Source organism: Sphaeramia orbicularis, chromosome 22, assembly GCF_902148855.1.
Source record: "Sphaeramia orbicularis chromosome 22, fSphaOr1.1, whole genome shotgun sequence".
Taxonomy (NCBI): Eukaryota; Metazoa; Chordata; class Actinopteri; order Kurtiformes; family Apogonidae; genus Sphaeramia; species Sphaeramia orbicularis.
In genome coordinates, this window is record NC_043978.1 from 29,582,221 (window position 1) to 29,596,600 (window position 14,380).

Genomic DNA, 14,380 nt, shown 5'->3' on the forward strand with positions numbered 1-14,380 from the left:
AAGGATGGGTTGTTTAGCATTAATGTTGTTAGGATGGCCAGTCTTTTAAAGTTTGCTTAGAGACTTAACTCTTCACAATCTATTATGATAAGTAATTCTGGTTCAATAAAAATGCTTTGCTTAAGCAACACAAATTTGAACCCTCCAGGTGCTGCAAAGCTATATTTAGATTCATTTTGGCAAAAATCAAGTGGATTTCTGCAACTCGTTTCAATTCCTGCTGAATTTATAGTGTCTATAACTAGTTACATCACAACATTTGCACATATAAGGTGAAGACTTTCGACGAACATTTCTCCGAATACGACATTATTGTTTGTCAGCGGCAGCGGTTGTAGTCCATACTGAAAATATGTCCAAACTTCGAGCAGATTACCTAAAATGTTCAGTTGTTGGTTGAACAGGACAGAGCAGTGCAATCAACAATCTGGGGGGGCATGAAGTGGCTAAATTGCATTTAAAGGGCCAGTGCTCAAAATTACCTTTCTGGTGTCATTACTCAGAAATAGTGTTGAAAATGACCTGTAGAGTTGAATTAATGAAGAATTCAGACCCAAGCATAGCATTTATAGTTTATGTAGACCACAGGGAAATGTTTTAAAATGTATAATTCCATTTAAAAAAGTAAAATATCACTCCTTTAATAGAAAATGTGTTTGTGTAACCTTGGATTGCCAGTAGTGGTTGGGAAGATTTACTCCTTGACTATTGAATTACAAGGCAACTCAATTGTCTAAGCATCTGATTCAGTGGCGTAAAAAATTGGAATATGATACCTAGGTCTAGTTGTGCAGGATTGACAGATTAGGGCCTATAAATAGATACCAGCAATGAAAACATGAAACTCCTTCTTAACCCTTTAACAACGGCAATCTCTCCAGCGCTGCATTTTGCACTGTATAGCATTCAAATTACTGTAACTCCTGAACCGTTTGCTCTGTCCACAAACTTCAAACAGCATCAGAAAGCTGAGATTCTGAGCTTTCCACCACCATATAACACTTGCAATGTGAGAATTCTATTACAAGTTGAAAGAAACTGTTTCAGAGACTTTCACACAGGCTAAAAAAAACACCTGGAAAGAACCAAAAATATGAAGCCATAATATGGACACTGAATGTTCAAGACCAAAAAGCATGTTTGAGCAGATGTGAAATAATTGAAAATTTATTTCTGGAAATATCAAAAAGTTTCATTATGGACATTTACAGTTGTTTCTGATAATAAATATGCTAAAAACTTCAAGTCATTTCTTTTTTCTTTTTTACCAAAACACACTGTTTTAAGCATTTATTATTTATCATCATGATAAGTAATGGCCAGATATTGAAAGTTAAAATCTTCTTGAAAACAAAGGTGCATAACAATTGGCAAAAAAGACATTTTCTGACACTTTTATTGCAAAGAAAACACGAAAAGACCTAGGAGGTCTTAAAAGGGTTAAGATCTTGTAATGTATGTGCAAATATTCAGCCCTTAAATGACAAAAGTGTTAACTCAGATTTGTACCGTGGACATACTGTGACAGATGTATCTTTGTTCTGTGAAAGTGTTCGTGCGAAGAATTGTAGAGAGCATCATAGGGACAGAGGGTATTTATTCATTAACCTAATTTCCCTCTGTTCATATCTGTGTCCTCTCTCTCACACACAGGTGTCACGTCACGAGCGCAGAATCTCTCAGATTGAGCAACTTAACCAGATGCCCCTTTATCCAACAGAGAAGATAATCTGGGATGAGAACATTGTTCCGACAGAGTACTACTCGGGCGAAGGTGTGTGTTGGGTATAAACTCAAGTGCACAATGTGATCGTGTTGGCACGTGTGCGTGTCTGTGATTCATTTAACATACGCTCGAGCACACAGGCTGATTTCAGCGTCTGGTGTTATCCCGTCTGAAATGCAAACACAATACAACTCCACATTTCCCCCAGACAACCTTATTTTTCATTTGTAAAGAACAGATTATCATAATTTTAGTTGATTTGCAGCATTGTCTTTTTTGTGTATTTACATAATCTGTGTCTGTCTGGGTGTGTATTGTCAGGCTGTCTAGCTCTTCCTAAACTCAACCTCCAGTTCCTGACCCTCCACGACTACCTTCTGAGGAACTTTAACCTCTTTCGTTTGGAGTCCACCTACGAAATCAGGCAGGATATAGAAGATGTGGTGTGGCGTATGAAACCATGGTGAGTTCCTATTTTGCACCTGGATTGTTTTATTTAAAATTGATTTACTGGCTTTTTATCTTTAAATATCAGTGAACCATAGGGCTCTAAAAAAGTGATTATCTTTTAGGTTTATACCCTCTTAAAGGGGTCATATTTTGCTAAGCCCACTTTTATTAGTCTTTGGTACATTTATTTGTGTATTTGGACCCTAACAGTTCATAAAGTTTGAATTTGAACCCTCCAGGTGCTGCAAAGCTATCTTTATATTCATTCCAGCAAAAAATCGAGTGGATTTCTACAACCCATTTCAATTCCTGCTTAATTTGTTACATTTTATAACTAGTTATGTCATGACATTTGCACATATAAGGCCAAGACTTCTGACAAATATTTCTCCCAGTACACCGTAATTGTTTATCAGCAGAAGCGACTGTGGGAAAAACTGAAAATATGTACAAACTTCAAGCTGATTACCTAAAATGTGCAGATATTGGTTGGTTGAATGGGACAGAGCAGCAAGGTCAATGGGTGGGGGTGGGGGGGCATGAAATGGCTCATTTACATTTAAAGGGCCAGCGCTCAAAACTACCTTTCTGGTGTCATTACTCAGAAATAGGGTTGAAGATGGACCTGTGGAGTTGAATCAATGAAGAATTCAGACCCAAACATAGCATTTACAGTTTATGTAGACCATAGGGAAATGTTTTAAAATGCATAATTCTCATTTCTTTTCATTGTCATTTATTCATTCCAATCTAAATGATTGGAAAGGAGTAGGATGAAGAAAACTTATAATACCTGACCCTTTCTTGAAACATCTGCTTACATCAGATAGTTTACCTTTATAGCTATTACAGTCAACAGTTTACATAATAGTCAATGCAAATAAAACAAATCCAACATCCATAAGTTAAATTATTTCATTGCATGCTTTTATGAAGCTTCTCTATTCTTTCCTTATACAACCTCTCAAACTGAAAAATATTTGCACAGCTCTTCTCCTCCATTGCCAAAGAATTCCACATTCTGACACCCACAAAAAAAGAAAATATCACTCCTTTAATTGAGGATCTCAGTGCTCTGTCTGGGGTCATGGCGTCCTCAAAATACTATTGCAAATACCACAAGGAATAAAGAAATCTATGCAATGAAATTTACGTATTTTTATGCACCCAGTTCATTTTGAGAACCCAAATGAAATTGCATAAACACAGATTTGGGAGAAACTGCTGTGTTAACTCTATCTTTGCTTTTTAGTTCTGTTCAGTTGGACTCAGTTGGACCTCTTTTTAGCAAACTCTGGAGTAGTTCTTTTGGTTTGGAAAAATTATTCATTTTCCATCCCACCCAACTGTGAAATGTGCTTCAAAAGTTTGAGTGGAATGGCTCATGTAGCCAGGTGTGCATTGCATTCTGGGATGTAGCAGAACTATAGTTGTAGCAGTGGCTAACCAGAGAATGAACCTCAGATGTAATAATAATAATAATAATAATAATAATAATAATAATACATTTTATTTATAAGCACCTTTCATGACACCCAAGGACACTGTGCAGCAGAGGATAAAACAGACAATGCATAGAATACAAAGAAGTAAACTAATAGATAAATGAGTAATTACAATACATAAAAATGAAGATGTTCAGTATAAGGTAAAATGGAGAGTAGTACAGTTTCTGCTCTTGTCCAGAACACAGGACCTTTTCCCTGTATTTTCTCTGCTCTGTCCACCCCAGTCTCATCTGACAATTAGGAGAATAAAGCATTCTCATGTGTTTTGCAGTGATGCATTATGGATCATGTATGTATTGATCTGCATGAGAGGAAACCAAATGCAACCAAAATGCCTTAAAGTTTGCAGACTCATCTACCAATTCAAACCAGAACAAACTAGAAAAGCACTCGAAGAGCGCAGACCTCCACCAAGGCAGATCAGCACCTGCCCCCCGGATCACCACCAAAATTTAATCATTTGTTCCTTGTACCAGTATCAACATTTCCTGAAATTTTCATCCAAATCCATCCATAACTTTTTGAGTTATCTTGCACACTGACAGACAGACAGACAAACCATCGCCAGCAAAACATAACCTCCTTGGTGGAGGTAGCTAACTCAAGGTGTGAAAAGCCCCTCCGGGTTTGGGTCCAAGTGCTCCCTGTCAGTCACAGTGGATAACCCCGCCCACCCGTAACCTGCAAGGAAGGAGAAACCGAACGCCCCACCAGTCCCATGGGCCGTCACACTACCTTTCGCATGGTGCCGCTGCGCTTTGATAATATTTTATTAGTAGACTGTGACATTTGGTACACCACATTTGGAAACCCATTGCTTAACATAATAAGTGTTCCCATTATGTCAACTGATGTAGCAACTTGCTTGTTGTTTGTGCAAAAGTAAATAAGTAAGCAGTAGTGCCATGTGCAGCGTTGCCCTAAATCCAACTGATTTCAATCTTGACAGCAGCCCACAGCGTTTGTCTAACTTGTTGTGTCTATCTCTTTATCCGCACAGGCAGTCAGAGTATGGAGGAGCGGTGTTCGGAGGCTGGGCCAGGATGGCTCAGACTATCACCTCTTTCTCCATAGTCGAAGTCGCCAAGCCTAACATCGGAGAGAGCTGGCCTGCTCGTGTCCGCGCCGATGTCACTATTAACCTCAATGTACAAGATCACATCAAGAACGAGTGGGAAGGTAATAATACACATAGTCACATGTTTGTGTCTTTTCATCTGCTTTTAGGGCTACTTTCACCACCGACCTGCCAGATCGATTCAGTTCAGAGTCAATTTAGTTTGACTTCCTTATCTATTTGGTTCAATATTGATTCTCTTAGACATAATAGGTAGTATACAGTAGGTATAATGGTAAATAGTGTTTGAAGGAGATTCTCAGGTAAGGAATGTTTCAGAATCTACATCAGGGATGCCCAACCCTGGTCCTTGAGAGCTACTATTCTGCATGTTTAGATGTTTCCCTCTTCCATCACACCTGACAGGTCATTATCAGGCTTCTGCAGAGCTTGATGATAGACTTATGGAGATCTGCTTTATATGAATGCATCATCAAAATGTCTTCAAATGGTTGACACAGTTTATCATGCTTCTCTCAGGTTTATTGCTAATTCTAAAGCCGTGACACATCATTGTGAGTTGTATTCCAGAGTGGGTTGGCCTCCCCTGTCCACTAGGAGGCTGGGACCCTGATATACCTTTATTTACAAGGCCATACTTGGACTATTGCCTTCCTATATCTGTAGTTTAATAACAAGAAGAAGTGTTGATTCTTATTGTCTGCGATCAAATGAGCATATGTTCCTTTTTGTGCCATTCGCCCGTACAGAGCTGGGGAAAAGGGCATTTGTCTAGTCTGCTTTTTGCACATGGAATATGTTGCTAAAAGACTGGAAACTGACTGAATTGATGTCCTTGAAAGCTTTTAAATCCAAACTCAAAGTGCTAGAGACTAAGTCAATGAGTCATAGTTTGACTTGTCCTGTAAATTATTGTATGTTGTAACTGTGTGTTGCACTTTATGGTACCTCTTGGCTAGGACTCTCTTGGAAAAGAGGTTCTTAATCTCAATGGGATCTTTTTTCTTGGTTAAATAAAGTTTAAATAAAAAAAAACAAAAAAAAACATACAGGATAGTAGCTCGCGAGGACCAGGATTTGGCACCCCTGATTTACACGAACCCTCTAACGCTGTGTTTCATTAAAACACATTTATAAATACTACTACTACTACTACTACTACTGCTACTACTACTGCTACTACTACTACTGCTAATAATAATAATTGTAGTTGGGATAGGCTCTGACATCCTCATGACCCTCCCAATGATTAAGTGGTTTGGAAAATGAATTAATGAGTCTGCTTTTCACAAAGATCATACAATAAAAAGAAGCACACAGCACTTTCAAAATGTTCCTATTCCACAAATGTTCATTTTAAGTGGCCTGTTTATCACAGTAATTACATTAGTTTTACATAATTGCACTGACCGATAGCAGAGATGCTTATGTGCTCATAGTAGTAATGTCACTAACAGAGGTCACTAATGAGTTTATTTCCGTCTGTTTGTAACGATACTTTAGCATTTGTCTGCACTCAAGCGTTCGGTTTTCATCCACATTGACTTGCAGAATTTGTTACATTTTTTATCACTGTTAAAGAAGTAATGATGAGGAATTACAGCTGCAGGTCTGGCTTCAAGTTCAATGTCCAGTGAGTCTGATTTACTCTGCTTTAGTTGAGTTGTACTAGTGTTAAAATGTGATTGATTCATTATAAAACTCTGAAACTCTGAAATCTAGGTAATTAATGTTAATGCTGTAGCTTATTGTACAGGCAGATGTGGAAGTGTTTGTGTATTTCATCTAGATATTGTCAAAATATTCAGTCCAAAATTACCCACAGGAAAACAAAACCATCATGCACAGCCTAAGTGTCTAGAAATGAAAGAAAACTTGAGTTAAAATTCCCAAATTAATCAGAATTTATAGACAACCCTTCATTAAAAAATGACTCCAAATTAGTCACTGTAAATTTGGTTTTGATGTTTCCTTTTTCCCAAGACACATGTGCTCCTGAGTTGTAATTAAATGTCTTGCTTTAGGCATCTTCCTTAAAAAGGCATAAATGTGAAAAATGAATATTGGCATTTTCTTTGTTGTTACTGGATCGTTTAAAAGAATATCAACTGGAATCCAATTTTTTTTTTTTTTTCCCCAAACTTTTCATATTTGTCTAGTCAACATCTTTATTACTTTTTTCCTCTCCTCATCATCCCACACTCACTATGACTCAGTTGATTCTGCCTCTGGCTTCTTGTTTTATATTAAAAAGCTGCAGTTTGTTGACTGTCAACACATAAATAGAAGGAAAAAACAAGCTGATCACAAAGCACATCCTCATAAACCCTGAGACTATGATACATGATTACCTTCCATTTTGGCTCGCTATACCTTTACTTTTTCCAATTTCTTCGACCAACAGCCATCCTAGTAAGCAGTTTACAGCCTCCCATAAAGTCCTTAGTTGGACTCTGTTCCGTCTGACTGGGCCTTGACTTATGACCCAAGCCTACCTGAGGATACACCACGGCTGTGTAAACTCTCCCACTAAGCCTCTATAGTTTTATTTATTGCTTGTTTTTCTTTCACCCTCTGTGTGGCTGGTCCAGGAGGATTTTCAACAATGTGGTCAGCTGCATGCATCAACGTTTTTTTTTTTTTACTTTATTTTTATTGTTTGAATTCTGGACAATACAAACATGAGCGACATTTGGGATACACTGACCATAAAAAACGATTGGTTTTAGTTAGGTGGCATTGAAATGAAAATTGTCCATTTCTTCCATTTATCATGACACTGTTGTTTTTGAGTCCTCAGTCTATGGGTCACAATCTCCATCTCAAATATTCCATTCACAATTTGTAGCCAGTCATCAGTTGTAGGTGGTTCTAATCTGCACCATTTTTTGGTAATGGCCTTTTTACAGGCTGCTAATAGTATTTTAAACAAATATCTATCATTTTTGATTACGTTATTACCAATAATATATCTGAAATACATCACCAAACATGTTTTAAGGATTGCATAACCCAATATCTTAGTAACTGTTGAATATACATCAACCCAAAATGATGCAAGTTTAGGACATTACCAAAAGACATGTGCATGATTTACATTGACATCTCCACATTCTCTCCAACAAGGTTGAACTCTGGACACATATTAGCCATATATCAACATTTTCTTAATTTTTTTTCAATATTTTGTGTTCAGAGAAGAAATCAGCACTAAATTCCAGTTTAACTATATGTACTGAAACATTCACATCTGCTCTTAACCTTTGTGCGCTGGGTTACGAACCCCACTTGATCATAAAATGGAGCCATATAACAAGTAGTGGTTTATCAGCATACTGTAGGTCATGCCCCTAAACACCCCGCAAGTATATGAGGTAGAAATAGAGTGTGATGGATTTGTTTTGCATACCAGGCTGACTAAAATGATAGTGAACTCATGACACAAGAACCACAGATAAAGAAAAGGAATCCACATATTATGAATCTTGGATACTGTTGTGGACGCTTAAAGTCCTATTCAAGATGGTCTTTGATTTTCTTTATGATGCCCATATAGAGTGTCAGTAGAACAGTGCACAGGGACAGAAATTAGGAACATATTTGACATGAAAAGTGAAGCCACAAACAAAAAAAAAAAAAGTAAAAACTGAAACCCTTTGTGATGATGTCTGGAGGTGGACAGGACAGTCATCCTTACAAGTTTAAGAAATAATGTGTTGAGTCGTACAGATGCACCACAACACAGCTCTGCAGATCAGTTTCTGAAGCCCATACACATACATATACCAACAGTATTTCATTAGCTCATCTATTTCATAAACAATTCATTAGAGTTTCAGTGAAAAACCTGCAGAAAATAACCAAAATTTGACTAGTTATATGATATTGATGTTTGTTTTATATTTCTCATATTTAAAACTTATGGTTCCTTTGCTATAACCATGAGATATTTTTTCTTCTCTTGATAAAAGTGGTCTCAACTACCAAAATGTCCTCTTGCCTAAAGCCTGGTTCACACTAAAGATTCACAATGAGATGAGCTGAAAACTTGCAACTGCTTGCAAAGTGCCACTTTGCAAAGTCCTGAAAACCTGCCACTTTACACTAATGCAACTTGACAAGGCAGTGTATCTTTTCCATAATAATGGCTCTCTGTACTTTCCAGATTTTTTTGTTATTTCAGAAAATATGTAGCTTGTTTGTTTGTTTGTTTTGAATATTGCATTAAAATCAAACAACAAAAGTATTATATAAAAGAAAGTCAAACATTCGAAAACGAGCAGGATGAAGTTTAATTTAAAATCTCCCGCCCCCTTACCCCATCATTCATCTACCCTAAATTCCTATCTCAGATTCCCTAAATTACTGAAAATCCTCCCATATCAGACTAAAAAATAAAAAAAAAATTAGCTGATGATTCAGATAATGAGTTATGTAATGCATTTGGTTTTTCTAATATTGATAAAATGGTGAAATAAAAACTCTAGTTCCGTCATTCAGAGAAGTTGGTGTCACTGTCACTATAACTATAGACTGAATTTCACTAGTACAGGAGATGATTGTGGGAGGGTCGCTACTGACAATCAATACTGAGATAAACATGTATAACACTAGGATTTAAAAATAATAATTGGTGATTTGATAAACTGAGGGAAGCTGAGGCCAGACTGTTGCCACACCTGTAATCAGTACCTGCAACATTCTAAAATAGTTTAATTTTGCTTTAGATCTTTGGACTGAATGAGCATAAAAACATACTAAGTACCAGAAGAAGCATCACTACACCGTGTTGTCAGCTTGCATTAGTGCACGTACCAGTTCCTATTGTAAACCTGGTGTCTGAGCCTATTTTGGATGTTTTTGAGTACTTTTGATTTTGCCTTTATATACTATTTAAAGAAATGTTTATTATACCCATGTTTGGTATCTTTTTTTTCAGCACAACTTCATCTATCTCATCTGCCAATTATTTTTTTTTCACTTTAACCTACTATATCAACACAAAAGGACAAAAAACACACAAAATATATAAAATCCGATTTGAAAAATGTATATAATTTATTGCATAAATAACACAAAGATGCTTAATGAACTTTTTTAAAGACTTTAAAAGTGAATATTTGTTCCAAATATTAGGTATATTAAATTAAAATTGTAATAAATTAAAACTATACGCAAATATTTGACATAAAAGCAGATCTTTACATAGGCGTTTTCTCCAGTTTTCTCACCCACCGCCCGATCCTCCCGGGTCCCGCATCCGGTGGGGGTCATCTTCACCCTTTTCTGTAATGCTAATGCAGTCTGTGGATTAAATTCCGCAGATTCAGCCAGTTTTTTCTGTTTTGAAAAAGGACAAAAATTGACGAAGATATGCTCATAAATATAATGCTTGCTTTATATCGCTATAATAACGCTATATCGTTTGTTTGCTCCAAAGTCAAACTGTCATAGCTCCGGTTGTATTTGCTCTATCAACATCAAATAAAAAGTGGGAGAGTGTTTCAAGTCTGCACTTTGGAATGCAATTGTCCCCAGTGGTTTATGTGACTGACTTCCAACGCTACAACGTGTTGAAAATGTCATGTGATTCAGTCACAGGGCCATGACTGTGGACCCCAAAGGGTTAAGACTTCCTGTTTGGGAGCCCCTATATCATGAAATCTATATATTATTATAGAATTTATATTAACACCCTCTAATCAGGGGTATGCAGCCCACTTATCGTTCAGTCGGACTTTGCTAAATCTCCTTCCAATAGGGAATTTGGAGCCATTTTATCACTGTTTTTAAACCACCAAACTCCCAGGAGGACCTGTCATTAAAAACGCTGCCTTGATCAGTTAATTTGTCAGCTGTGATCCAAAATAATGCATTAAAACACTGAAGTCCCACAACAGCAGGCTGCAGAATTGCTCTATTTATTGTAGAACTGTGGTAGATTTAAAGAGCTCTGCAGGAATTCAATTTCCTGTGGGAAATCATGTAGCAATTTCCTGTATGATTCATAACATAGTGTATACTTATACTGATCCAGTTGCAAAGCAGTTCAGTAGCCTTAAAACTAACCCTTTCAGTCCATCCTGTGGTTTTCTAAGTGTGTTGTGACTCTATCCTATGGACTGAACAGCTCCTATCATTCATATCCACACCCACCCCTCTCTCAACCTTTTAAGACTTTCTTTTTTCTTGTTTTTAACTTTTTTTAAGGTCATATTTCTTTTTTTTTTTTTTTTTAATTTTATTTTTATTGTTTGATTTCTGTACATTACAAAACAAAACAAGCATAGGGGACATTTGGGATACATTGACCATAATAAATCTTGTGACTAACAATCGGTTTTGGTTATGTGACGTTGAAATGAAAATTGTCCATTTCTTCCATTTATCATGACACTGTTCTTCTTGAGTCCTCAATCTATGGGTCAGAATCTCCATCTCAAATATTCCATTCACAATTTGTATCCAGTCGTTAGTTGTAGGTGGTTCTAATCTGCACCATTTTTTGGTAATAGCCTTTTTACAGGCTGCTAATAGTATTTTAAACAAATATCTATCATTTTTTCGTACATTATTACCAATAATACATCCAAAATACATCACCAAACATATTGTAGGAATTGCATAACCCAATATTGTAACAATTGTCGAATATACATTATCCCAAAATGATGCAAGTTTAGGACATTACCAAAAGATATGTACATGATTTACATTGACATCTCCACATTCTCTCCAACAAGGTTGAACTCTGAACACATATTTAGCTGTAATTTTAAGAGTTATGAAAAATCGAGTTATATTTTTCCAATAATGTTCTCTCCATGTTCTTGAAGAAGTGGTTGACCGTTGAGTTCTCCAGATATTGATCCATTCCTCCTCTGAGACACACATTCCTAGTTCTTTTTCCCTTTCTAAGACTTTTTAGCACTTTTTAGACTCATCCAGTGGGTCGAGTTCAGCTCTGAGTGGTGAGAAGTTGCACTTTAAGGATTCTCCGCTAACCAGACTTTTATACTTAATAAGCACTGTGCCACCTCTGTAGATATGTCTGGCACCCTCCATAACCGTTCTGAAATAGGGGTAAAAGTTATCTGTGTTGTTCGGCTAGTTCTTGATCAGTGCTGAGTGCAGGATGCCGTGACAGTGCATTTGCAAAACAGTGTCAGGAGAGAAGTTGTTTTGGTGGAACATGTGCATGAGGGAGCAAGGAAAAAATAGGGCATAAAAAGACACCTGTCAAAACTTTCCATTTTCAGGGCGAAGTTGCAACTCTGAGGCGGTTGTGCTTTCGAGAGGGACTTTCTTAGCGATAACACACTGATAGTGGAAGCAAGGAGAACAACCATCCTGCCACTGTGCATCGGAAATATTCACCCTTATTGCAGCAGAATACTTCTAGTGAGCCAGACTACACTAGTAAGAGAAGAACCAACATAGTATGATAGTGATGAATCCCAGAAATCAATGATTACTCACAAAATAAATATATAAAAGGAACAATTCCTATTGTTTAGATTTTTTTTTGCACTACTCCTGTAAAAAACTCAATAAAAAATAACTGTGAAAAAAACAAAATAAGAACAAAGCATTCATATAAACAACTATTACAAAAAAATGTGTTTGTATATTACTTTATGCATGAGTTCTATTGACAATGAATTTGTATTTTAAATAAGAATTTGCTGTAGAGGGAATGATAGGGTGGATTTTATGCTTAGCCATTTTATAAATCCCTATTCACTCATTTTCCCGGAATATCCTCTTTTTCTGTGGTTTTACTGTCTTTGGAATTCAGAGGAGGTATGAAGTATTACTTCCTTCCGTCTGCCAGCCCTTTCCCCATCGTATAATTAGAGCTTCATGTTTTAAAGATCAGGCAAATGCTGACAGGGTGCTTTCTCGCATCTCCAAACTCCCCCCACACTCACTTCTGTCTCACTCCCACTCCACTTCTCGTTCTGTCTTTGTCCTTTTTCTCTCTGCAACTCTTTTTTCTGTCTTTCCTTCTCTTCTTTCTACCTTTTTTGTCTTTCATTTTTTCATCCCCCTTTTTTTTCTTTTTTAGGGCTGCGGAAGCACGATGTTTGCTTTCTGATCACGGTGCGGCCCAACCTGCCCTACGGCACACGCTTCGACCGGCGACAGCCCTTTGTGGAGCAGACGGGGCTGGTGTACGTGAGGGGCTGCGAGGTGCAGGGCATGCTGGATGACAAGGGACGTGTCATTGAGGAAGGTATGTCACTGTACTCTCCCACTGTCATAAACACAAACTGTGACACATGACAGCCGTCCTGCCTTCAGACCTTCTTCACCCAGTCATTTCCGTCCACCGATACCTCTGATTGGGTCTGACTGGGGTTGTCATGGCGACAGTCACGGTGAGACTTGACCTGCTCACATTAACATTTCGTTTACCTGAGGTGAGCACCCGCAAGCTTTGGGGCATCACCTTTGCTATATTTATTGGATTTAACTGAAAAGCCACATTGGTTTGTTTTATCGAACAATAGGTTTACAAACCACAACGCAAGCCAATCATGTTATGAAAAACCTGGACTTGTGTCTGAGTCTGGGTTATTCTAGTGAGACTAAAGCGAAAAACAGCAGTGAAAACATGTGGCAGGTTTCAGAAAGATGAAAACTAAAAAAGAATTAAGCAAACAATGCTGCACAAACTAAAAAAAGAGTTGCAGGTAAAGTCAAGTACAACAATAGCACAAGAATAAAAATAGGACTAATGGCCCTGTAGCTCACTGGCATGTTCTATCAAGCATCAATAACAAGTTGAATTTGTGAGGTTGTCAGGTTCTGTCACTATGTTCAAGTCCTATGGTTTTGATGCAGGAGATCAATCTCCCAATAGAAGTGGGCGGTACTTTCACAGGAGGAGAACACAACACATTAATTGAAAGTCCATATGTGACTCCCTATCAGTGCTCAATAGCAACTATATTGATATCTGTAACCATTTACATGTTATAACCCATCAAAATATGGCCCATTATAAATAAAGACAAATTTTTGATATTTAAAATTTTGTCAAAAATTTAAAAAATCTAAATTTCTCAAAACTGTGAATCATCTTTGTAGACATTGTCCTGAGGAAGGTACATATAAAATTTTCAATGAATCCAACCAGTAGTTTTGGAGAAGAAGATCGTTGAAATCTAGACATTGGAGACCTTGAGTTTGATGCTTCAGGGTCACTCAAGGTCAAAGGTCATGGACCCAACTGAAAGTCCATATATGACTTCCTATCAGTGCTCAATAGTAGCTATATTGATATCTCTAACCATTTACATTTCATAAACCATCAAAATATGGCCCATTTTAAATAAAGGCATGTTTTTAATATTTCAAAAATGTATCAAAAATCTAAATTTTTCCAAACTGTGAACAACCTTTATAGACATTGTCCTGATGATGCTACATGTAAAATTTGAAATGAATCCAACCTGTAGTTTTTAGAGACATTTGAAATTCCACCCATTATAAGTAAATGGGAGGGAATTTTTTTTTTTTTTTAAATTCATAAAAAATTGGAACTTTGACCTTCTTTTCCCAAAATGTAATGACATCTATTCTGGGTCACTGGCAATCTATAAACCAAATTTG

At 37.0% G+C, this 14,380-nt stretch overlaps 1 protein-coding gene across 2 annotated transcripts in view; it reads left to right on the top strand.

Annotated features, from left to right (window-relative positions):
* Nucleotides 1-14,380, top strand: part of aqr (aquarius intron-binding spliceosomal factor) — a 146,066-nt gene that overhangs the window by 35,515 nt on the left and 96,171 nt on the right. For both annotated transcript variants that reach the window (XM_030127148.1, XM_030127149.1), the window contains exons 16-19: nucleotides 1,654-1,774; nucleotides 2,048-2,189; nucleotides 4,685-4,863; nucleotides 12,831-12,998. In XM_030127148.1, the coding sequence (XP_029983008.1) occupies nucleotides 1,654-1,774; nucleotides 2,048-2,189; nucleotides 4,685-4,863; nucleotides 12,831-12,998 (610 nt within the window). The remainder of the gene's footprint in view (nucleotides 1-1,653; nucleotides 1,775-2,047; nucleotides 2,190-4,684; nucleotides 4,864-12,830; nucleotides 12,999-14,380) is intronic.